At 40.8% G+C, this 24,227-nt stretch overlaps 2 protein-coding genes across 4 annotated transcripts in view; one reads left to right on the top strand and one right to left on the bottom strand.

The window, feature by feature from the left end:
* ZCCHC24 (zinc finger CCHC-type containing 24) overlaps positions 1–9,159 on the bottom strand; it is a 124,530-nt gene extending 115,371 nt beyond the window's left edge. Inside the window, exon 1 of the mRNA XM_026116781.2 lies at positions 8,479–9,159. Within this exon, the coding sequence (XP_025972566.1) occupies positions 8,479–8,718 (240 nt within the window). The 5' untranslated portion in view covers positions 8,719–9,159. The remainder of the gene's footprint in view (positions 1–8,478) is intronic.
* The window catches only part of ANXA11 (annexin A11), a 74,987-nt gene continuing 58,808 nt past the window's right edge, over positions 8,049–24,227 (top strand). For 2 of the 3 annotated variants that reach the window (XM_064513805.1, XM_064513802.1), the window contains exons 1-4: positions 8,049–8,242; positions 14,557–14,716; positions 15,910–16,011; positions 16,870–16,954. The gene's annotated coding sequence lies outside the window, so the exon portion shown is untranslated. The remainder of the gene's footprint in view (positions 8,243–14,556; positions 14,717–15,909; positions 16,012–16,869; positions 16,955–24,227) is intronic. The other variant, XM_064513806.1, reaches the window with a different exon arrangement.

Below are 24,227 nucleotides of genomic sequence, written 5' to 3'. Positions count from 1 at the left end.
TAGTTTTGATAACAGGATATATTTGCTTTTGTTTCTAAGCAAATACATCTAATTGGCATTGTATTATTAGCTTTGTCATATCTGTACCCGGATTTTTTTGCAACTGTGCTGCACAGTTGTTTTTTATGTTTTTTAAAGTAGCATGAAAATATCCTCTGGTCTTAGATTTAAATATCACTTAAATCAGGTCTCAGACACATTTTATTGTCCACTTAAACTCCAAACTAGAAAACTTTTCTCTGTATTACTTCTCATCTAGAGACTGCCAATGGTGAGATCTTTGCTTTTAAACTTCTGTTACGTAAGGAAAGGGATCATTGCTAAAAGTTGTCTGCTCTCTAGCCCATACAACTCCCCAAATAATCCAAATCAAAAAAAAAAAAAAAAAAAAAAGCCTTAATGAATATGGGAGAAGTTTCCTTGGCTTTTGGATAAGACCACAGTTTAATACACCTTTTGATTATCCATTCATTACATATACTCCATGAATGAATATCCTGATGGAAGTCAGACTTGTCTGTCTGATGGTTTGTGCAGTTCATTGGGGGAAGGATGTTCCTTTTCTATTCTGAACAACTGAGCCTGTGTCTACAAAGCAAAGGAGGAGAGGATGAAAAACCACTGCCCAACACATGGTTACATCATTCCTTTGTTCGGGTGTCTTGGAATGGAAGACACAGTAAATCTGTAAGATAACCATAACTGAAAACTGCATGTATAAAATAGAATAGTAAAGAGTTCTACATGGTTTTGCCTCTGATTACAATTTTCTAAGTATTGCCTGGCAAGCTTTTCAAAACTCTGGTGTATTCATGAGAAAGAAAATGAATGCCAGTGCTCTGCTCAATTAGGAGTTTGCATAAATACAAGATCTCAAGTGATTTGTAAAAGTTGGCAATAATTTTGGACCAATCCGGTCCAATAACATATAAGTGACCTACTTTCTATTGCTAGCCTTTTTTAACTATTAAAAAGAAACAAATGGTAAAGCAGTAAGCCCATTTCTTTCTTCCAGAAGACCTGAAATAGGTTTAACAATTAATATTTTAGCTCTTTCTAACTTTTTCAAACATGGTTCAGCCTTTGATGTGATACTAAGTGGCTACAGAAGACTATGTGGAAAATTCTTTTGGTGTCATGCTGTAAAAGCCTAACTGTAAATAATGTTTGAACTAGTTAGACATAGAGCAGGTGTGCTACAGATCTACAGCCGCATTTGTTTCAGGTGTGGGGAGGGGAAGGAAGTAACAGAAGAAAGGCCCTGGCAATTGGAGTTATTTCAATACATCATCAGTAAGAGTTTAGTTTTGGGAGATTTCTGCTGTTCTTACTCAGGTAAGTAATCCTGAATAAAAGCAACTCAATTGTTTTTAGTTAGAGTATTTGCTTGAGTAGGAGAACCAAAACTTGGCTCTTGCATATTGCCTTCTGAAATCAAATTCCCTTTAGTTAATCCAGCCTCAGTGTGAGGAATGAAGATATCTACTCCATGTGGCACAGTGCACTTTTAAAAAGGTTTTAATCCTGAAGAGTAAAACAAACTCCAAAGCAGTGCCTTGGGAATACAAATGGAGTAGTGCAACTTGTTGTTTGATCACTTGAGTTTCCCAATTCTTATATAAAATGTAGATCTTATTCTCAGACTCCGCTTCATTTGGCACTTTCATGGGTACTTCCTCCCCCCTCCTCGCCCAGCAGAAGAGGGTGTTTTCCAGAGACAAGCAGCAAAACAGGAGGACATAGCTGCAGAAATAAGAATAGGGGGCAAAAAAGAATAGTTCTAGACTTAAAAGCCCTGTTAATACTCATCTAAATTTTGCATCTTAAAGCACATGGCAAACTGGAATTGGAAAAATAGAATAGTTGTTAGCTCAAACAACTGTAAAAGATCTGGGACCTTCTGAGTCCAAAATACTGACCGGGCTGCGGAAGCCACACTTCCCATGCTGAGGCAGTACCTTCAAAATGGCTCTAGAGCTTGCTAGGTAGGAGACCAGTTGGGTTGGAACTCCTGAGATCCCCCAAAGTACATTGTCTCCAAATTAACAGATTCAGTTTGTTGGAATCCTTTATGAGGTCTACTACAAGAAATGTACGCAAATAATGCAAGTACCAAAGTACATTGTGGTTAGTGTATACAGGACAAAGTTTTGAAGGCTAGAGTCAGCTGTTCTAGGCATACTAACAGCAAAGACCTACAGGGAACCTCTCAACTTTAAACATAGTTCTCCCTTGAATCTTTTTCACCTACAGCTATTACTATTAGCAGTAGCAGGTAGGTGTCTTAGAACTGACACTGATTAAAAAACAAAATTACTTTTTTGGCTTGATTGCTTTATGTGTTTAGCAGTGTGCTATGCTAGTTTCTTTCTCTCACCTGTGTAGTCAGTTTCCACATTCCTGTGACAAGAAAACAGAAGGAAGCGTATGTTGTTTTTCTTTCTTTTAAATATTATTTGTAGAACCACAGGAAAACATTCACACCTCGGGAGGAGGCAGAAGGGAGAATATACCTGAACTGATATTTAACTCCTTGAAAAGCAATTTGAAATGTGCTTACTGTCACTTTAAATAGCCACAGAATAAGTGTAATGTACATGTCCAATCATCCAAAGTTGTTCTTAAATGAGTCAGAGTACAGAAGTTTCTCAAACAAACTGTTGAACTATTGCCTTTTCAATAAAATTGTAATAGGGTCAGGGCTCTAAAATGCTAGTACTTATAGGAACAACAATGAGAAAAATGAGGAGGAGGAAATTAATCAAATAATAATTGCTATTATTAAAGGATGTATTGAAAGAGTTATTTATAGCTAGTTGTCTTCATGAAATGCTTGATTATTTCACAACACAGTCAATGTTCTTCTTTCTATATACATGAAATCCCTAGTATTATACATCTATCAAAATTACTTGCATGCTACCCTAAAAATTTTAGAAAGAGAAGGTCCAAATAAGTTGCTAAATCCTGTTTGCAAACTTGTCTTTGTTTGTTTGTTTGTTTGAATAACTTTAACTTCCTCCTTTATTTAAGAGCTAATTGTTTCACCTTGACAAATGGTTATATGTTCTTAGTTAAGATCCAAAGACAATTTGGAGAAGAGCAGTGAATGACAACTGAAGCCAGGAGCCAGACTACCTTGCTGTTGCTCTTGTCCAGTAGGTAAATCTTATTGCAGGAGCAACCTTGCAAAGCATATCTGATGCTTCATAGTTGTAGCCGCAGTATGGTTGTGCTAAAGGCTAACCTTGCATTTTCTTGAAGAGTTAAGTAACTACAGAAACTAAAATATTTTAAAAATTATTTTAACATGTCTTCACGTACTACAGGCAACCTGTATGCTGCACTACTCTGGCTTTCAATAACTGCTCTTAAATAAGAGGAGATAATAACTGTGATTGTTTTGTCTGCAATGGAGAAGCAAGAAGTCCTTACTGAAGTGCTTAGCATATTAAACGCTGTGTGGATCACAAGTATGTTCTGTGTTAGAATAACTAATAGTGAATATAGACCAGAAAATGGGGGGAATCTGAAATATTTTAGAGCATATGGCAATTTCTGCTAATGCTCATCTCTGTTGTATTTGCCCTAGAACCATACTGGTCATGAGCAGCCTGTTACAGCACGTTTTGTTCTCTCTTAGGAACCTTTTATTTGTGGCTGTTCTCAGAGATATAACAGTTAATTCAGTGGGCCAATTGCAAACCCTATATACTGCAGATACTAAGAGAATGGTGAAACTTAATTTTTTTTATTTTACCATCACCTTCCAAATTAGTTAATCTAGGCTAAAGAGCAGATTATTCTTCATCAAGTATCCAGCTAGTGTATATTCCTAAAATTCTATGAAGGACAAAGGGAAAACAAGTTTGTCTGATGTATTTTCTGTATAAGTGCTATTTCTGTACAAGCCCTTCCATACTTTTTTGCTGTTCCTGCAAGTATTCCTTTTTTCTGTTGTTGTTGTTAATATGTGAGTGTCATTGTCACACTAACCTTTCTCCTCTGGGAAGCTGCCTGATATGCAGTAGTGATCCCAGTGCAGCAGACCTGCTTTTGCTCCATTAGAGTTGGAGCACTATTTGCAACAGTACAGTCTTTAAATCTTTTAATTCCCCAAATTGTCCTTTCTGAATCTGCACCTTTCTGTGGCAAACTCAACTAGCTCCTGTTCTCACTTTCCCAGTCAGTTCTTCCCTTGCCTACATGGAAGGGATCTAGAAGTCCCTGAGTCACATACAGCAGCTACTCTTCAAAAATGGTCATTATTTTCTAATCAGTAGCACATGTGTGCTTAAATAAGACCAGTTTTAGATCCAGAAAGTGGCTACTGTAGAGATTTCTGGAAGGAATTCCCCTCTTGGAATGACATGCAGACTATTGTACGTTGGCAAAGAATTCATTTAGCATGGGCTCCTTCTCATGTGTAAATATGGCTCTATGAGGGCATTAGGACTCTACATTCAAACAATATTGATACATATAATATGGTAATTTCTATTTATTGGTGGCTGTTTCTTCTTGACCAAAGTCAGCATTGCTCTGGTAGGAAGCCTACTGTGAGTATAGAAAAATACTGTATGAATCTACTACGCTATTCTAGGTTTATTCTAGGTTTCTCAATTATACTACTCAATGACACAAAGCCACAGTTACCTGGCTGCGTCTCAAATACATTAAATCCCATGTAACCAGCCCCACAACAAAACCTCAAATACTTGGCTCTGAAGGATGGTGTTATAATGAGGGTGGAGTGCAGTTCAATAGCCAATTTAATGCATCTTAATGTTCTAACATGCTTTCGTTTCATATCTAGGATAATAAATGCAGCAGTAAAGTTTTATTTAAAACAGGTCTGTTCTGCAAAATGAGTCTTGCATATGGAACAAAACATTCATTGTTGCTGTACTGTTTAAACCTTTATGATTGCTTTTTTTTCTGGTACAATGGGCTTTTATGCACCAAACAGCTGTGTTCATCATGTTTATTTAGAAGGCGTCCATTGTAGTGGAAAAAGTCTGGAGGACAAAAATCTTGGTTAAGTGCAAGACTATTTGTGGGTGCTGGTATTTCTTTTTCTGTCCAGCTCCTTTGGTCAGCATGCAAGTCACATACGCAGGCACTACCATGCAGACTAGCAAACCCTGTATAATAGCAACTTTTCACAAGTGCTGTCTCCTATTCCAAGCAATCTCCTCCAGAAATTTTCAATTGCAAAGCACCATACAGGACGCATGATTATTTTACACCCTATGATTCTATCATTTCTCAATCTGTTGCTATTTTGGCCTCTCATTAGGTCACTTTCCAAATATTGTGTATAGCTATGTGTCAATCATTGTCACAGCTCAGCTCCAAGCTAAGCCAACCCAGGACAAAACCGTGAGGAAAAAATGCCAACCAAAGCAAGCACTGTGTAGAAAACAGTCAACAGTTTAACTGTGGAAAGCTATGTGTGTTCCAAAGATAGCATAAACCCACTTGATGCAAAAGCAGCATGCAGCACAATTGCTCCCCAAAATAATTTTGCACCGTCCAAATATTTAGTGTATACTGAATGGCATCTGCAAATAAACAGATGTTAGAATTTCAAGAATTAAGAGCATGACACTGCAGGAAACTCTCTTGGGTGACTCCTGCCAAAAAGCAATCTAGTTTCTAGAAAGAACAGAGCATCTAATATACTGACAGAACTTTTTCTGAGCAGCAGTATCTCTAACACCTAAACCCTTGAATGAAAGTTTCTGTTTTAGCAGTCAGAGTAAGCCAGGGGAACTAAACGGACGGCTCCCTACTTTCCTCAGAGTACATCCAGTGGGGCAAATGCATTCTCATGTCATATGAGATGGCAGAGCCCCCTTTCTTGTTTTTGCATTCCCCTTCATAAGTGCAAACTCTTAGTCAGTATGTAGTACATAAAAAGTTCGGAAATGTAGAAAGGTGCCTCTGACCAGTCACATACTCGCTGCTACTGCTGTCACAGGCTGGAAAATGAACTTGAACAAATTGCTAACAAGCTTGATCTTTAAGAAATATTAAAATATCTGTACAGAATCAAATGACTTTTTAGTTCCTCTTGACTAATGAATGCTTTAGACTTTCTATAGCACTGGTATTCCTGTTGGTTGTGACAAATATGCTTCAGGAAATTGTAACAAAGTTAATAAGAGTAATATAAAGTTGCACCCATATACCTCATAAGATGATAAGAACCTACACAGAAATGCAGCTAAGGTAACTGATCGCATCAGAAACAAGCACCTTGAGTGGGGTGGCTGAGAATGGGCTCACCGCTCAGAGGTCTGAATATCTAGTTAAAGCAGCAGTCTGGGGAAGGCCTACTGTACCAAGGGAAACAATTTTCCAGAAGAAAGAAGGAGAAAATAGTTTGGGAGCACAAGGAAAAATTAGAAAGAAATGTGAACCAAGTAGAAAGGAAGAGTGTGTGACAAAAGATTAGCCCCTGCTTGTAAGTGCTATTGTAGAAGCAGAAAGTGAACTCGAGAGAAACATTAAGGGGAAAAAAAAAATTGTTTCTCAGAGACTATGCCAAAGGCCTCCTGGATGCATCCTCCATTTAGTTGTTTTTTCTTTTCTCCCAAGAAGAAAAAGGACCCACGCCAAGTGGAATGTATTCTGACTTTACTAAACCCAGACCCAAACAGAGCAATCTAGTCTCAATCTGGAAAGAATCCATGTAGGCCAAAATCCTGGATTCTTATCGCTACCTGGAAACCACAAAGCTTGCAAGTCAAGTGTGCAGTGGCAAAATCACAATTTGTAATGAACAGGTACGCAGCTGGAGGTTTGAATTTCACTGCCTGTTGGCCTTTCAGCAAAATCGATGTGCTTTTTAAGTCTGCATATTTTTAAACTTGGTATATTATGCTCTGTTCAGTAAGGCTGGGTAGATCAGACTGAATGGATTTTGAATTATATACTTTCAAAAACAGAGGATGTTTTGAGACTAAGTTTGTTTTGCAAAAGTCTTAAGAAGGAAGATTTCCTATTAAGAAAAAACAATGTGTGTATATATATGTTTAAAAAAAAAAAACTGGTGGCTCTTCTTTATTAGTAGTTACACCACAACAGTTAGGGAAACCAATGTGTTGTTAATTAACAATTCTCTACCATTACTGATAAAAGAAAAATATGTATTTTGATGGAGAATACCTTTAAAATGTATGCTTCAAGTTAAATGGCACTAGGAGGAACCTGAAATGTCATTCTGCAGGAACTGCCGCAGCGGGTCAGATGCATAGTCCATCTAACTGAGTAGCCCCTCTCCAAATGTAGCCAACATCAAATGCCTAGGACAAGAAGCCAGAGCTTCCCAGCAGGGAGAAATGATGTTGTGGGATCTTTTCTGAGCAGCTGGAGCGGTGAAGTGGGAGGTGTGCCGCCCCGCAGGATTTCTGTGCACGTAAAGTCCCTCCAAGGCAGAAGTGCTTGACCTCAACAACTTCCTGTGACAGGGAGTTCCACAGTGAATTGGCTTTGCATACTCTATAGTTCTGCGTTTCCTTCCTTTTGGTTTCATTTAGTCTTGTTCTTGCATTATGAAACGTGTGCAAAATTTTTCAATCAATATTTTTGTCACGTTCCTCCTGCTACCTCTCCTTTTTAAACAATGCCAGCCTTTGATCTCTTCTCGTTAGGCAACACAGTGCCTTTTAGCCCTTCCGCTCGAAAAATATTAAAATGTCTTTTCTAGTATCATTATCTTTTATATCTAAGGTTTTTTTTTAATATCACTTAACATCTAACACGCCTGTCTGTGGTGTTTTTGTTTCGCTGTGTTTTTTATTACAGCCGTAGCGCCTCTTGGGTCTCCCGCCTCATGGTACCGCGGCTACTTCTGCCGCCACCCCCGACCGCGTCCCAGGACGGCCGCGCCACCAAAATCAGGGTAAACCATTTACCAGATTGTCAACAGAGGCGCCCCTCGCCCGCTCGCCGGCGGCGGGAGGAGGAGGAGGTGGAGGGGGAGGAGGGCGGCTTCGCCAATGCCGGTCCCGCGGCGGCGCCTCGCCCCGGCCCCGGCCCCGGCCCTGGCGGCGGCGCCCAACGGCAGCGGTGCCCGCGCCGCTAACGGAACGGCGCTCGCGCCGCCAACGGCGCTAACGGCCGCGCGCGCTCCCCCGGCGAGCGGAAGGCTCCAAGTCGGAAGAGGCGCCGGGTCGGCGGCGGACCCTGCGCTGACCGGGGACTGCATCCACGGCCGGGAGCCTCTCGCCTCAGCGTAAGCTCGCCACACAGCAGCGGGGAGGGCGAGAGCGCCGCGGGGAGCCGAGGTCCCCCGTCCCGCCGCGGGTTCCGCCAGCCCCCGGAGGCAAGCTGCGGCTGCGGGGGAGCCGGGAGGCTCCCAAAGCATCATGGCGGTTGGGGCTCGGTGGGGGCGAGCGGGCGGCGCGGCGCCGGGGAGCGGGGCCGGGCGCCCCGCGGCGGGGGGTGCTGCGCGGCGGGCCGCGCACTCACCTCGCTGCGCTGGAGCTGGAAGAAGCTGTTGAGATAGCTGGAGCTGAGCGAGGAGCCCAGCTCCGGGGTGCTCTTGGTGTAGTTGAGGTCGGGGTGCTGGGACGAGGAGGGCTCGGGGCGGAAGGCATCGAAGGCGCTGGCCTGGTGCGTGTCTTGCAGCGACAGATAGACCCAGTTGAGGAGCTGGGCGGGCTGGTAGACAGAAGCAGCGCTGGTGTCTATGGCTGACAGCAAGCTCATCTTTCCCCCGAGCTCTGCCGGCAGCGGGTGTCGCTGCGGTGCCTGCGCCCCCTCCCTCCGCTCCGGCCGGCCGCGCTTTTCCGTCTCTGCCTGGGATGTTTTCTCCTCGCCGCCGGCTTCCGCCGGGCCCTGCCGCGGAGAGGACGGGCTCGCTGCCGGGTCGGGACTCCCCGCCGCCCGCGCGGCCCCCGCTCGGCTCTCGCCTGCCCTCCCTAAGGCGAGCGGAGCCCGCCCAGCCCCAGCGCACCGCGCAGCACAGGCATCGCTGCCGCCGCCCGCGAACTTCGCAGGAAACTTTTTGCGCTTCCCTCCCCTCCCGGCTGGTGCCTGCCCGCTATCTGTCTTTATTCCCACTCCCGCAGGCACCGGCGGGGAGGAGCCCGCGGGCCCTCCGGCCGCGGCGCCGCGCCGCCATAGGCCGCCCGCCCGCCCGCGTGGGGGCCGAGGGGCGGTGCTGGGGGCGGCCGCCGCGCGCCCCCAGGCCGTATTTGAATATGCATGAGCCGGCCAGCCAATGGGGGGGCGCCGCCGCCTCCGCGGCTCCGAGCCCCTTCGCGGGGACGCGGGCAGGCCATTGGCTGTGTGCGTGTGTGTGCGCGCGCGTGTACGTCCGTGTGCGTGGGCATGGGTGCGTACAGCCCAGTGTTGCTGGCCGGGTGCGTGTCCACCGCCAGGCCACTGGCGGGGGGCCGGGGTGTGCCCAGGCGTGTGTGTGCGTGTGTGTGTGTGTGTGTGCGTGTGTGTGTGTGTGTGTTACGCTGGCTGGCCTGCTTGCTCGCTCCCAGGGCTTCCTTTTCCTTTTTCCTGAAGAAGATTTTATACAAAACACGCACTGAGCCTTTTCGAAGGCTTCTTGCCAGTCTGCTTCAGGTTGTTTTTAACTGCACAAGTTTCACTTGGTGTCTCACCCGCCCTCGCTCCCTTTACTTGCCAGCGCGAGGAATTCATAATATGAGGTCTCTTCTCATTATATCTCTGTCAGAGCTCCAGGTTTACGAAAGCTTGTTTGGTTACTGAGGTTGTGCCAAGCCTTGCAGAGTTCGGGTTTCCCAAATAAGGCAGGCAAGCCGCACGATGTTCCCTTTGAAATCCATCTAGGTATCCTGGGCTCAGGCTCTTGGGGAGCCTTGCTGCAGTGGGATACACTGGAGTGATAGCTGAGTAGGCCTTTTAAGGAGTCGGTAGCACAAAAGATGATGATGAATGATTCTTCTTTTAGTAAAGAGCCTGAGTGGGAAAGCTGGTAATTACAGTTCATAAACTCTCCCCTGCTGCCTTCCCTGTGCCGAGTTAAGATTGTAGTAGGGTAGCCATTTGGTACAAACACTGTAACAATGAAACTAGGAGTTTTCTTTTTAAAGCCAAAGGAACTCATAGGAGGTAACTATTAAAAACCTGAGCAAAACTCCGGTTGCTGTTTTGTGAGTTACAGGAGGCTAAAAATTAATGTGTCTTTCCAGTATGATCTTAAAAATAACGCCTTCCTTACATGGATAACTAAAAAACATCTGACCTTTGAAACACCAAAGTTGGCATCCAGGTTTACAGTTATGAGCCATACATACTCTGCTAAGACTGAAGAAAAATCACTGTTCTGAAAAGGCACCATTACAAGCAATAGAAAATGCAGGTCAGTGTATGCACAGTAGAAAACACTATTAAGTTATCAGCTTCAAACACAAAAGATGGATGTATTTCGCTTTAGAGAGAAGGTAGTTAACTGCAGCAGTAGAAATCTGCTTACAGGAATTCAAGTGAAGATGAAGATTGTAAACTTTCAGAACTTTAGAGCAAGGAAGAGTTTGGAACAACTGAGAGCAAACTGAACTCCTGTAATAGTGCTAGTATCTTTAAAATGAGAAAAATCCTTGCGGTGTGAATGCATTTTGCTCATTTATAAGCTCTCTTGGTTTAAAAGCACTTTGAGAACAGCTAAATATATGCATATCAACATGGGAAGGAACAAACTACACCAGTAGACAGTGCCGCTATACCTGTCTGCAGCATAGAGCTTGCTAACAGAAAAAATAAATCAATTTGCACCCCAATCTGATGTAGTTGTATGAGGTATTAAACAGAGAAAAATGGGAACCAGGCATAGTGACTTAATAAATTATGGATGAGGATTTTTCTGGAGCCTGGCAGTAAATGGAAAAAGAACAAAAAATACAGACACATCTCAGGAGCTTGCCTTTCTGGCAGATGGTGATGGTAAGGTCAGGATACGGTAGAAAGTCCAGGAGGAGGAGCTAAGCTGAAACTACTTGTTTTGTTGTTTTGGACTCTGTTTTTGTGGACATGCTAATTGCTTGCTTAAAGACAGTTGCCATTTTTATCACTTCCCTCTTGATAATTTTTTAAAAAGGTCAGGGGGTTTTTTATTAACAGCTCTACTGTTCTTTCTGTTTAGAAAAATGCTGTGAAGTGAATGGGAGTTCTGAACAGGCAGATAAGATAACAGGGCTTTTGCAGTAATAGATGTAAAATATAGAGTGACTGAGGTGATACGATGTTTCACAAGAAGTGGTTTGGGTATGTTTTGATACTTTTTTCCAAACTGAATATTGCCCTGGTGCTAGTTGGTTGGTTGGTTGGATTGCTTTAGTTACACAACACTGTACAGATTGCAATGGGTCAAGGGAAGGGAAAATTGCAGAATATTTATTATAGCAGCTATATTGAGAGGCGCTCCAACCCTCCGAGGTGTTAGTAGGGATCCCATTCATTCCACCAGACGGATTCGAACATTGAAGTTTCTTCAGTTGTAATTTCCCCTTGATAGTAGCCCTGCTAGCTACTATCTGGTGGCCCTGGTAACCACAGAGAGAAATGAGTAAGTTGAATAGATTCTTTGCTTAGCTTAGATAGAAAGGGAAAGACTGTATATGCCTCAGCTATGAATAACTTAACCAAAGAGCACTCCCTCTTTCAGAGATCCTATTGTCATCCTGGTCTTCTGCTGCATTTTCTTCTGGAAAATAGTTTCAAGGCAGTTTTTCTCTCTTTCTTTCTGCTTTTTCTTTTCTTTCTGACCAGTACTGCACTTAGCTTAGCAAAATGCTGCTAGCATGTTTGCATCTGTCCAGTTATATTCAAGATAGGGATTTTTTCATCATATGTCCCCTCTTTTTTTCTCCTCTAGAAGTCATAGATCAGTGAGGAGGAGATTGCTTCAGATTGTCAGTTTAGCAGATACATCATAGTAGAGAAAAAAGTCATCAGGTCAATTGAGTTTGTTGTCCCCTGAAATCTTTGAGACAAAAGCATCCAATGAGACAGTCCAACATAATGTCTTCAGCGTGTGTGCACAGTTCCTATTGACTCTGTTTGGGTGGAATAACAGCAACATCAGCTATATGGATTATTCATCAGCCCTATAGTGCTGAAACAGTTAATTATTTATCTTCCTGGTCTTGCTCATGAGTAGAGACAATGAAGTCAAAAAATAACTGCAATCGTAACATGAAATTTTAAATGATCCGAATGGCTTAAATGACTTGAATAATAGAAGTTTTGAAACAAGTTAGTGGCAAACAGAGATAGGATTGAAGGTCTTCATTCCAGTCCTATTCCCTAAATAGCAGGTAACTATCTGATTTATTCAAAATGACTTTCCAACTACTCATGCAGCCTGTCACCTTAGTGACACTCTTGTGGTTGCTCTCTTCCCAGGGAATCTTTGCAAGAGCAAGGAACAATATAGCATCATTTGCAGTTCCTGCCAGGACTTGTCCTTTCAATAATCAAATGTAGTCATGTCCTTGCTTTCAGTGTTCAGACCTTTAGATGATGTCAGCCTTTGAACTGCAGTGTCCTCCGTGTTTGATTTTTTTGGTACTCCATACTTTAAAAATGAATGCGTTGTAATAGAAAATATTCCATTGTCAGGATTCTTATACTTTCAAAGAGTTCTTGGTCTGAATTGCTGTCTTCTTGGTCTACTTCTAGATTAGATGGAGTTCCAAAATGAGAGTAGCAGGAATACCCAAAACTACCAATGAGACTAGAGAAACCGGGTAACTTGAACCCACCGCTGGATTCTCGGGTTTATGTAATCTGGATAAACATAATGTAGCAGGCCATTTTGCTGCAATGCAGCTAGAATATTCCAAGCAAATGGTTTTCATATGCCATAGCAGAGGTTCTTATCTTACTATAAAATAATTTACCTATGCTATGGAAATGGCATGTAAATACTATTCAAATTATGAGAAGGCATTTCCACCAGAGTTGTAAATTGTAAAACTACATCTATATGTAGCATTTCTGAGTTCTGGACATGATAGTTATAGGCTTGCTATGTAGATACAGCAGCTCTACTGGCAAAAAATGAAACACAGCATAAACCAAAGTTTGTGAAAGTGAGGCTAGGAAATGCACACATCTATGTATATCACATTGTGTTTTTTGCAGGTATCTAAGGGCTCATTTGCAACCTAGCGTTCAAGTACAAGAGTCAAAATTCCTGTTTTCTTCCTCTAAGCAGAAGTGACTTATAACTACTCTTCCTCTTATACTTTTGACATGAAAAGTTCTGGAAATGGGTGAATAGATTGAGGAATTAAGGCAGCTGCCACAGAACTCTCTCTTCTCCTTTGAGGAGAGGAGTTAGGTGGATAGCTAATTTGTCACAAAGATAGATTTACTGAAGGGACCAAGTGGAAAGGAAAACTCCCTAGTTTGGTCTCACATGCTGGGAGAGACAGCATGACAGTGACATCCTGTGATCTTGCTTGAAGTCTGCCATTCTTTATTGGACCAACAATGCCTAGGGAGTATAGACTTGAAATATCTTTCTCTAGTTCTGGCTTTAGAAATTCTCAAAAGTAGCCTGATACGCTCAAATACATTATCAGTATAGGCCCACCTGTTCCACTGTATTGTCTGTGAAACCTTCTAGAAATGTCATTTCTGTCCCCTCTGGCTGGTATGTTGACTTTAGCTCTGAAACCATTTTTAAATGTGCATTACTCTATTTAACTACAGGATGCAGCGTATGTTTCTGAAGTGCCACATGGATAGCAAAACAACCTGGTTTCTAATTGCAGGGACTTGCAGGTGACTTTCCTTGTACACTGTTCACATTGTGATCTCAGTTCTCCTTTCCATGCCACAGTGATCACCACCGCCACCATGAGCTGTCTGCGTGTGAGGAGATGAAATGTGCTGCACTGCAGCAAAATACTCTTTCCCTTTAGGTACTTACTGGTCAATGTAACTGTCATACAGTCAAACTCAGTGTACTATACTAATCATTATTAGACAGCAGCAGATATCCGCTCTGGCAGAAGCAGCTGAGACAGTGGGTGATATGCTTTATAGCAGTTGGTTTTCTCTTCATTTCTAGCTCATTCATATGTAGAATTTTAGTAAACATATCCTGTATGCATTAACGATTTGCTGTGTGCAGAGCACAGTGCCTGTAAGACTGAGTCTCAAACTGCAAAGTAGGGAATTTGCATAATAGAACCTCTTGGAGCACAGGGGTTTCACACCTGGTACCTGACAGTCTGAGAGGTCAGTTTATGGTTTCAAGTCTTGGGGCCTCCCCACTTGGTTGATGTTAAGGTGTCAGTACATTGCTTAGTAATTGTAAGAAAACCGCAATGGATGCAAGTAGTTTTATGAGACAGACTGGTTTGGATTTGCATCATTTTGCAAACCTTCATGTAGATGTTTTAGCTGTAGCCCTGGCTTCTGAAGTGTTTTATTTATTCCTTTTTAAAAGGTAGTGTATTCTTGTCTCTAGTAGCGATTTAACAGTTCAGCATCGATGGCCAAAACAGTAGCTGAGGCATCTTAGCCCTTTTACCCTATTCTTTCTCTTGTTTGACCCAGGAATCTGAGAGAGTGTGGGGAAGGAAAAGGACAGAGCAAAGAAGCACAGCAGCAGAGCTTAGGCAGAGGAGAACCAGGAACAGATGCAGCCTTACCCCTCTGGAAGTGTCTGCCTTGAAACTGCTGCTCATGGTGGCATCACCAGCCACAGAAACAGCAGGTGAGTCGGGAGAGCCCTGTGAGTTACTGTCACTGGGGAATTTCTCTAACCTAACTTATGCTGTAGGAGATCATTCACTAAGGGCATTTCTTAAATGTCCTCAGCGCTTTGTAAATGGCTACCAAATGAAGAAGGTCTGTGCTGCCTTTGGAGCCCCTTAAATATATGGGTGTTAAAGCATGCAATAAAAATACTGACATAGCTGCCTGAGGAGGGAAGGGATGACTCTTTAATTGATTTTGAAATGTGTGCAGGGTTTCATTTGTACTTTTTGGGTGTGCCTTTACTGTATATGGCATCTCTGCTCATCTGCTTTTCTCTGTTTAACTGGGGTGCCATTAAATCCATTCTACAGCAAGCTCCAGGAGCCAGATACGGAGCCTGATTGTTTGCCGCTTTTTCTCTATGTTCTCATGGGAGGGCAACCAGATTTTTTCTGCCAATAGGTATAAGCTCGCTGTGTTTGCATGCTTATGTAGAGTGAGGCTTCAAGGAGATAAATTAGAACAATGGCTGAAGGGAGAAGAGAGTGACAGAGATTAAGATAAAAGAAAGGTTAATTAGTGGAAAAGGTTAATTAGTGGATGGTACAGGTCAACAGTGGATAATAAGAGATGAGAAGAGCTACTGGAGATTAGTGGGACCTGTGAAAAGAATGGATGAGGATGGGATTGGAAGCTGCGTTTTGTGGAAGTACTGGATGTTCTTAAATCAGCTTAGGTCTGGAAGTAGCGCTTCATCCATGGTATGTGAACTTGTTTGTGCCACAGCTGTCACAGAGCCCTCCTGCTTCAACATTGCACTCACTGACTTTCTTCTTAATGCCTTCTGTACATACCCAGAATTATCTATGGTTTCACTTTTTCTGCATTATCTCAACTTTCCATTAGGTTGGATGACAGAACTGGTATTTCATTCATTCGCTGGAGTATATGCTGCTTCTTCATTCGGAGTTACAAGGCTATGCTGATTCCAGAGCGGACATTTCTCTTATTTAGTGTTCCAGGAAAGTTTGTTTCCTGGTTACTTCTAGTTGACATATTATTTGTATAGGAACTGGAAACTCTCCAAAGAGGTTTTAGGCAATTATTTACATAACGGGAATGAACCGCAGATGCCTGAAGAAAATATATTCTTTTCATGTCCCAAAATTTGGACCTTTGTCTCACATGCGGTCTTACTTTTTGCCTCAGTCAGCACACCTCATATGCTTAGGAAAATCTCAGGGATCATCCGGGCCTTGTCTTATGTGTCATCTGGTTTTCAGTTGCCTGATGCAGCCAATGGGGTGACCAGTAAGTACTGTTCCATTTACAGCTCTGGACAGGCAGAAGCTGCCGCCTAGTACTATCTCATCAAGGATGTAAAAGTCATCAGCTTTTATAACAGATATCTGGTTTACAGTTGTTGGATCAGATTTACTCTGTCAGTTCTGATGTGTGATATTATGAGAACAGTTATGCTGTGCATGCATAAAAATAGACTAAGTTACTCCAGTATAAAACCTTTAATATATGTACATTTATTAGTTATGGATAAAAATCATGGTGGTACTACATAAGTAGTAGATACATAAGGATTACTTATGTGATACTACGTAAGTTAGCTATGCTGATGGAACAATAAAGCTCCTACTTAAAATTGTTAAAATCTGTCATCTTCATTTTTAAGCCAGGCTGTTTTTTCAGTTAAAATAATACAATTGCTGAATGTTATTCTTTTTCTCATGTATATGTATTGTTAGTAAAAGCACTACAGTGCAATCACTCACCAGGAAAAAAGAAAAGATCCACAAGGAAAAAAGTGCTATTCCAAAGCTTGTGTACAAACAGAGTTCTCAGTCTACAGTTTCTTGTAGCTGATGAAATTCATATTTACATTAGTCCTGCTTAATTCAACTAAAGGCAAAAGATGAACTTCTAGCAACACATGTTTTTGTCATTTCTTCAATACAAGCCTTAATATGAAAGGTGGAGTCATAGTGGGGATTACAGTAAATAAAGGAACCAGAATGATATGGGTACTCAGTCTTTAAGGAAAAATATACCTTGCTCTTTTTGTGTAAAACTTGAATGTTTTGAACGATATTCTTCTGGAGATTTTTTCATCCCTACTAACCTGCACCACTGTTTTTACTCTCTCTGTTGACCTAGCCATTACTGCAAAACCCTTGCAATGCACCTGCTAAGACTGGTACCCGTCCAGAAGTAGTGACCTGACCCTCTCCCATTTAGTTAGGTGAGTAACTTCATCTGGTATAAAGGTCTAAGCAAGCCTACTAGTGTCTCTAGCTTAAACATAGCTGTGCCATGCACTACCTGCTCCTCTGAGGATGGGATTAGCCAAGCATATCACTAACACTAATAACTTGTTGAAGGAAAAGCAAAAATGAAAGCTGAGAAAGTCTGCAAAAGTGTAATTGCTCCAGAATTAACTTTTCTGTGTTTCTGCCTTAAGGAATGTCATATTTGCTAGGAAATGTGAGGAGCCGATGAATAGACGATGTATTCCTTGACAAACTAGTAGAAAAGTTTGGAGTTTTTTTCCTTGCTTTTAATATTAATTGCACTGTATCTTTTCCCCTGGTTGTCTCAGACGAAAATGTAAGCCAGGATCAGCTACAGAGCATGTACATAACTGTGTAGCTGAAGAAATACATTCTCCAGCCAACATATGTCCACCTCACCATTTCTGCCACAGTATCTCTGACAGTGTAAACCTCTGAGGAAAAAACACTCATTCCCATTTATGCTTTCAGAGATATTGCTTAAAAGCATGTCAAAACTGAATTGCTACACTAAATAGGAATAAGGACATTGGGATACTGATGGATATCCCAGTATAATCCTAATATTAATTTTGCAGAACATAGCAAAAGGTCTTACATTTTTTTATGCTGTAAAAACATAAAGGATAGATGTAGAAAACTACCTTTTACATCTTTTTATAGTGGCTTCCCTCTACACTGGTTACCTTTTATGCCTCTAGATCAAACATTTTCCAGGAAAGTGGCTGTAGCTTACCAGCACTAATGCCACACTGATAATGTCAAAGATACTACACGTCCCTACCAGTGCCAAATTCCAGCCTAACTAATGGCAAAGTTATGTATTGTGTGCACCAAAAATATTTTTCCTATCCCTCATCAAAGAGTTTAATGAATGAGTGGTTCTCCAAAAAGGGAAAGGCTTTCAGTTACATGCCCAAAAAAAAAATGCTGTGGAATTTGAAATTTGTTTACTACCAGTTCTGGCATACATGAGAGTATAAAGTAATTATTGAACTTTTTCTCTGTATTTGTAGTTTGTTTCTGTTTAGTCACTAATGTATTTTGAGTGGAGAGTGAGTGCTCAACTGCTTTTAAATTGTCTCTATTCACCTCTCTTTTCTTGGGTTCAGAGGAAAGGAGAATTAATTAAAAATTGCTTAAAAACATTGTTAAGAATATGTTATTATCCACTCTTTTGAGAATTAGAACACTGTCCAGCACAGATTACTTCCAACGAAACAGATGCAACTTCTGTTTTTCCAGTGAGAAAGTAGAGGTGCAGGGGGTTGTCCTTTGTGGGTGAGAGCCAGAGGGGTTTTGAATAATTGTAGCTTCTGTGGAAAAAGTTCCAGTGTTCTGGTTCATTGCTGGTGTAACATGCCATTCATTTCGCATCCAGTGTGAACATGTGCATTTTGAATATATTTATATTAAAATATAGCAAAGTGCAGAAAACAAATGGTAACTTCCGCACTGAAGTACAGCACAAGAAGGGGTCATGTTTTTCAGTCAGATTCTTTCTAGGTCATCAGTGACTTGAATGAAGATGTCAGTATCCTGCATCCATTTTCCTACCTTGCCAGATGTCTTCAGGTGAGATAAGAGGATTCACGCAGCTAGGGAAGGCTTATCTGTATTGCATTTTTTGTGTATAAGCAAAAAAATATTCAGTGTCTCTTGGCAAACTGAATGCTACTGAGAAGTTTCATTTGGCTTAAACTTATATATATTTAGTAAAGAATATAACAACATATTAGAAGTAATATCTTCAGCTTAACTTCCTTTTAAACTTTTTCCCAGAGGGGATGATCTGTAAATAAGATGGTGCTGCCAATATTGCTGTAATTATAATACAAAAGAATCTTTTGACAGGAACTGACAATGACAATTAGTATCCCCAGTAAAATGTAGTGGTTTGGTTTTGATTTGTGGTTAGCTGTGACTGGAGTGTCAGCTGGAGGAGCAATTTGCAGAAATACTTCCAAAATAATGATTCAGTTTCACTTCTAGTTGGATAGCTTGAACTGGGTTCAGGTTTGGTTCAGCACTCTATTTTAAAAAACCTGTATCTCATAGTGTTTCTGCACTTCAAAGATTCTCTTGTTCTTTCCACCATCATAGTTACATGACTGTAATTCTTTCACCAAGAATGGCTCTAGAAAGCCAAGAAATAAATAATTCATGATATACCCCCTAAAGATCTGTTTTCTGGATAGCTTGGAGTCTGTAGGCCTGTAGGCAGGGGGCTTAGGTTACATTGGGACATTTTTAAATTGACAGTCACACTTTTAAAATGAATAACTGCTTTTGATAATAATAGCAGCCAATCTGCAAGGACTAATAAATTCCACTGAGTTACCCAGAGATATAGCTTAGTCTCCTTGGAATCCATAATGCATTTTTAATCTGACTATTATGGCTCTGTGGTACCTGCATATTCCATTGAAAGCTTGAAAACCATTCAATTTATAATTCAGTAGAAATTGAAAGAGTCATACATCCTGCTTGGGTTTCTTGAACTTATTTTCTTGGCTTGTAGCAATTCCCAGAGATTGGGGGAAAAGGCCTCTCTCTTTTTGACCTGCTTCTTTAATCACCCACTTTCCCTTACTGAATTCTTCCTTATCAGTAAACTCTCTGTTCCCTCTCTTGGCCTGTAACATTTTGGATGCTTTGTTTTGAAAGTCTGTTTGGAGTCCAACCCAAGTGGTGGGCAGTGTATAGGGTTATATCTACATTAGTTAGCAAGTCCTGTGGCCTGATAGTAGTGAATTTGTAAAGGAAGAACAAGGGACCTGGCACCCACACTCTGCACAGTTCAATGTTTTTCTCCTTATGACAAGATCTAGTCTTGCCACCTAGACTGACTGCCCCTTAGCAGTCAGAGCACGTTTTAGCACAGAACTGTGTTTAGAGCGCGCATGCGCGTTCTGAGATGTGAACAAAAACAGGGCAAGGGAGAGCAGTCACAAGATTTACGAAAGGACTATTCCTGGTCTGGGCTAAAATGGTGATACAGATGTCGTCTAGGTGTTCCCAGCTGAGTGCAGAACATGAAGTTGATTGTTACTCTCGGTTTTCCCCTTGCTCTTGAGAGAAAATGAAGTGTACTACTACTTTTTCTGTGCTGGTTCTGGGACTGACGGCAAATTCCTGCCTTTTCTCCCCTCGTCGATCTAGGATGGATTATAGCTGTTCTCCCTCTTGTGTGCGTGTGGGTTTTTTTCTAGTTACGTAGCTTTTTAATGTTATGTTTCTCCTCTGTGGAGGTATGAAAGGAGGCTCTCAACTGAGCATTACTGTTAGTAAGAGTTTCAAAATGGTAGGATTCCTGTGTTTCCGCAGGGCACAGAATATTGTGTGAATGCTTGTCATACTGGCATTTCAACAATCACAAAACATTCTCAAGTTGTGATACCCTGTATAGTTTGTCATTACCCATACTTCTGTTTTAGTCTCTTCCATTATGTAGCCTATTTATCCTTTTTGTGTGGCATCCAAAAGGTTTCATGAATAGTGACCTGATTTAGTTTTGATAATTACTTATTTGCTTGGAATGGAATCAAGACTATGTGTTATTTGATACGAGATACCAAACAGCTGTCACATCAGGATTTTATCTGTCATGTGGACCAAGTTTTAACCAGCAAGAGAAGAAGAAAATGTCCCTAAATCATCATAATCTCTTCAGGTTATAGAAATAATGTTTTTCTGTAATGATCCTCCACTGAAAATTGCTCTAGAATTGCTAAGTATTTTACTCATATTAAATAAGGATGAGTTCACACCCATTTGAAAGGTGTAATTAAACCAGCTCTGGGGGTATATAAATTCAGAGCAACTAAAAAACTTGACCGTGGATAAAAGTGAACCCATGGCAGGCAGAGCTAGCCAAAGCTGTGACCTAGAATTTCTTACTCCAACCACTGAACCACATAGCAATAATTTGAGGAGTGTGCTTTAACAATGGGTACTCTGGAAATACATTCTCCCAGTTGAAAAAATGTTCTCCGTTTGGGACGCAAAGACATATCTCCCCTTTTGCTCTGAAAAAAGAACATTTTTCTGTGAAAAATCCCAGACAACTAGTCCACTTCTGAAATTTATTTGTCCCGTTGAATTTCCTCATCTGTAGAGGGCTGACTAAAATCTGGACACATTAAGAGTAATTCTCCTTTATTCCCTGGTAGTGTTTACCTTTGAGCTAGTTTCTGCTTTTTTCTAATGAGCTGACTTGGCTGCTAAAGATCCTGGCATTCCCCAGGGCCTCTGAGAAAGACAGTCTCTTGAACCATTTCCGTTACCCTGCTTTGCAACATGGACTTTAGGGGAATAGTTTTCACTGTTTATTGGAACTGGGATTAAGAGTGGCTGTGGTGTGAGTGACACACACTACTGGAGAACTGTAAAAGCCTTGGTTTAAGTTATTCCTTTCTTTCCACACTGTTTAGACAGCATTGTAAAGTTGCACTCCTGTTAAGAGTGAGAAACAACACTGCAAAGCAGTGACTTTAAAGAACCTGGCTGCCTTTTGGCACCTCGTCATTTTGGTTGTGATATGTTTAAAACCTTAAGCCCACTCACTGTTTGTCTGTGGAATACTTGTGGAAAACAAATATAATGCATTTCCTATTCTTCCTAGGACCAGCTATATCTGTTACAGTCAGCTAATTAAACAGTTTAATCTAAACTTGATGCCCTTGCAAGCTAAACTGATTGCTGAGTGAAGGTAATGAAAACCAAAACTTTCAACAGTGGCTTTGGATCTCTGCAGTAATTTGGGTTTGTTTGGCCATGTGTATGTTTGTGGTTTTTAAGTATCTGCTCAGGTCCTAATGTTCCAAGTGTAAGCTAATAATTTATTACAAGCTTTGCACTTTAAACATTTTTCATTTAAAGCTCTGCTGTTACTGTCCAACTTCTCCTCTGCTGCAAGGTAAGTATAGGCTAGATTTGAAGTGGATATTTTTTTTTCTGTGAGATATAGTTTAGATTTAAAAAAATCCTAGCTTATGGTGAGTGCTTTGCTTGCAAACCATTTTGCTGCGTCTTACCTGGAATAGCTCCAGCTCCCTTTTTTCTCCACTGGCTGGTTGTGACAGATTTCCAGGACTAATAAGCCACTCTTTCTTCTAACAAGAGGAAGGCTCTGGGTTTGCCATAATTGCTCCTAGCATCCTGACTTTACCTGGAGTGCTTCCATCTCCTGGAATGAATCCAGTGTCTGCTCTGCAAACCACCATGCATAGCTTTGGTTGTTAAAACTGCTGAAGATTTACTTTCGCAAATATACCTGCATGAGAGGTCAAGCCTTACAGTGCTTACTAGTATATGAAACAGTTATTTAACTCTACACTTTATTCCTATATACATTTGGGTTAAGAAATTATGTTTTACAAGCTTGATAAAGCATTTCTTTAACAACCCTAAGCTTTGCCTTTTTGTGTTACCGTATTTTAAGTATTTATAGTGAATTTCAATACAAGACACCACAGAACATATTTTTCCTCTTGATCCCCCTTGGTCTTCCACTTCTCTTTAGATGAGAGTTGCTTTACTTATTTATTTACTATGACAGATTTGGTGTAAGTATTTCCAGATTTGTATTTGCAAGTGATTTTTTTAAGAACAATGGCAGCTTTGAAATCCCAAGCAAAAACTGCTATGTAGTTGAAAAGCTTGTTATAATTTTACAGCAGAGCAAAACTGCCAGTTTTTGTCTCAGAACGGGAGTTTGAAAAACATGAATTTACAAATTACTAAAGGTATCAGATTTATTGCCTCCACAGCCAGGATACTTCTGTGTGTCTAAAGAAAGTACAGCAGTGTCTCTCTTTGGTCCTAAAGGGATCCATGCTAACTAGGCTGTTCTCCTCTGTATCTCATCTTTGCTTATCCTTGTTACTTTTGGTGCACCGTAATTATACTTCTAAGAAGGCCAGGCATCCATGTGTGGAAAATGGTTTTAGGGACTTTGTCTCAAAATTTCTTTCTCAAAAAGATAACACATAACTCTGAGAACCTAATATATAGTTACCACCAGTTACAGGCTAGATGTGAATCAATAATCTGGCTCATGAGTTCAGAGATGTTAGTCCCATTATGCATTCTTTTAAATGGTACAGACTGAAACTAAACATAAAATGTAGTAGGTCATTGCTCATATGCTGTTTCACTAAAATGCTGAGTTTGTTTAATTTTCATATTTGCTCTGATTCATTTAAATACTGTCTGCTATGTTGTTTTCTGCAACTTTATCAATGTAGGAATCTTTTGGCTTGCTTGGCATACTTTAACTCATGTAGACCTGATCATGGGAGGCATTTGTGCAGTGTGGAGCAGTCTGCCTGGACTGGCCTTTCAGGATACTTCATATTTTTCTGTCAGCTGGATATAAGCCATTATTCGCATGAAGTTTCTGCTGAGAAGCCTTGGGAAAGAACAGAACTGAAACACACTTTTTGTTATATTCTGCATATTCATATGAACTTCTATCCATCTAGGTATTCAGAAAAATACCCAGTGATTTACGCTGCCAATGAAAGCAGTGGTATGTAATGAATGGCTAATCCTTGTAATATACTGCTTCTATATGATCTACAGAGCAAAATTTATTTGAAGAAATGACTTGGCAAAAAATTTTTGAAAAATTAATACATCTGAAAAAATTGTTATGACAAAACTTAACAGAAAGTTAAGATTGAAATAACTTACCAGGTTTTACTTTGGAAATTTATTCATCCAAGATTGCTTTATTTCATGGCTCTGTTGTGCTGTTTTCAAATCTTTAATAAGTATACCAATAATATAATTCACAGATATAGATTAGATTCATTTTTCTTCATCTGTGGAAGAATACATCTTATTTTTATGTTATTTTTCCCGTGACAGGAATATACATATATGTCTCTGGTTACATACAAGTGTGTGCTCACAGCTATTTATTTTCCTTATTAATCTTTATGAAAAAACTCTTCAAAATGCCTTTTGAAAAGCACATCAATTCTGTTGCTGCCTATTCTGTTAACTTAATAGCATATTCAAACAGTTGAAGGAGGGAACAGATTTTCTTTAAAAAACACACTGCTTTGAGCAGTTGACTCTTTTTACCATAGTGTTGGACTATGCTGTCCTTAATAAATTTTCACTAGTTTTCCCCTAAAGTATTTATGATTATTATAAAGGAATGATTTATTATAGATTGCAGTTAACTAGGTTTTTCAAGTAGTGTGTGTTATAAAT

This window comes from Dromaius novaehollandiae, chromosome 6 (assembly GCF_036370855.1).
Source record: "Dromaius novaehollandiae isolate bDroNov1 chromosome 6, bDroNov1.hap1, whole genome shotgun sequence".
In the NCBI taxonomy this organism is placed as follows: domain Eukaryota; kingdom Metazoa; phylum Chordata; class Aves; order Casuariiformes; family Dromaiidae; genus Dromaius; species Dromaius novaehollandiae.
Note: the sequence above shows the minus strand (reverse complement) of the source record. Positions and strands in the feature narration are given on the sequence as shown.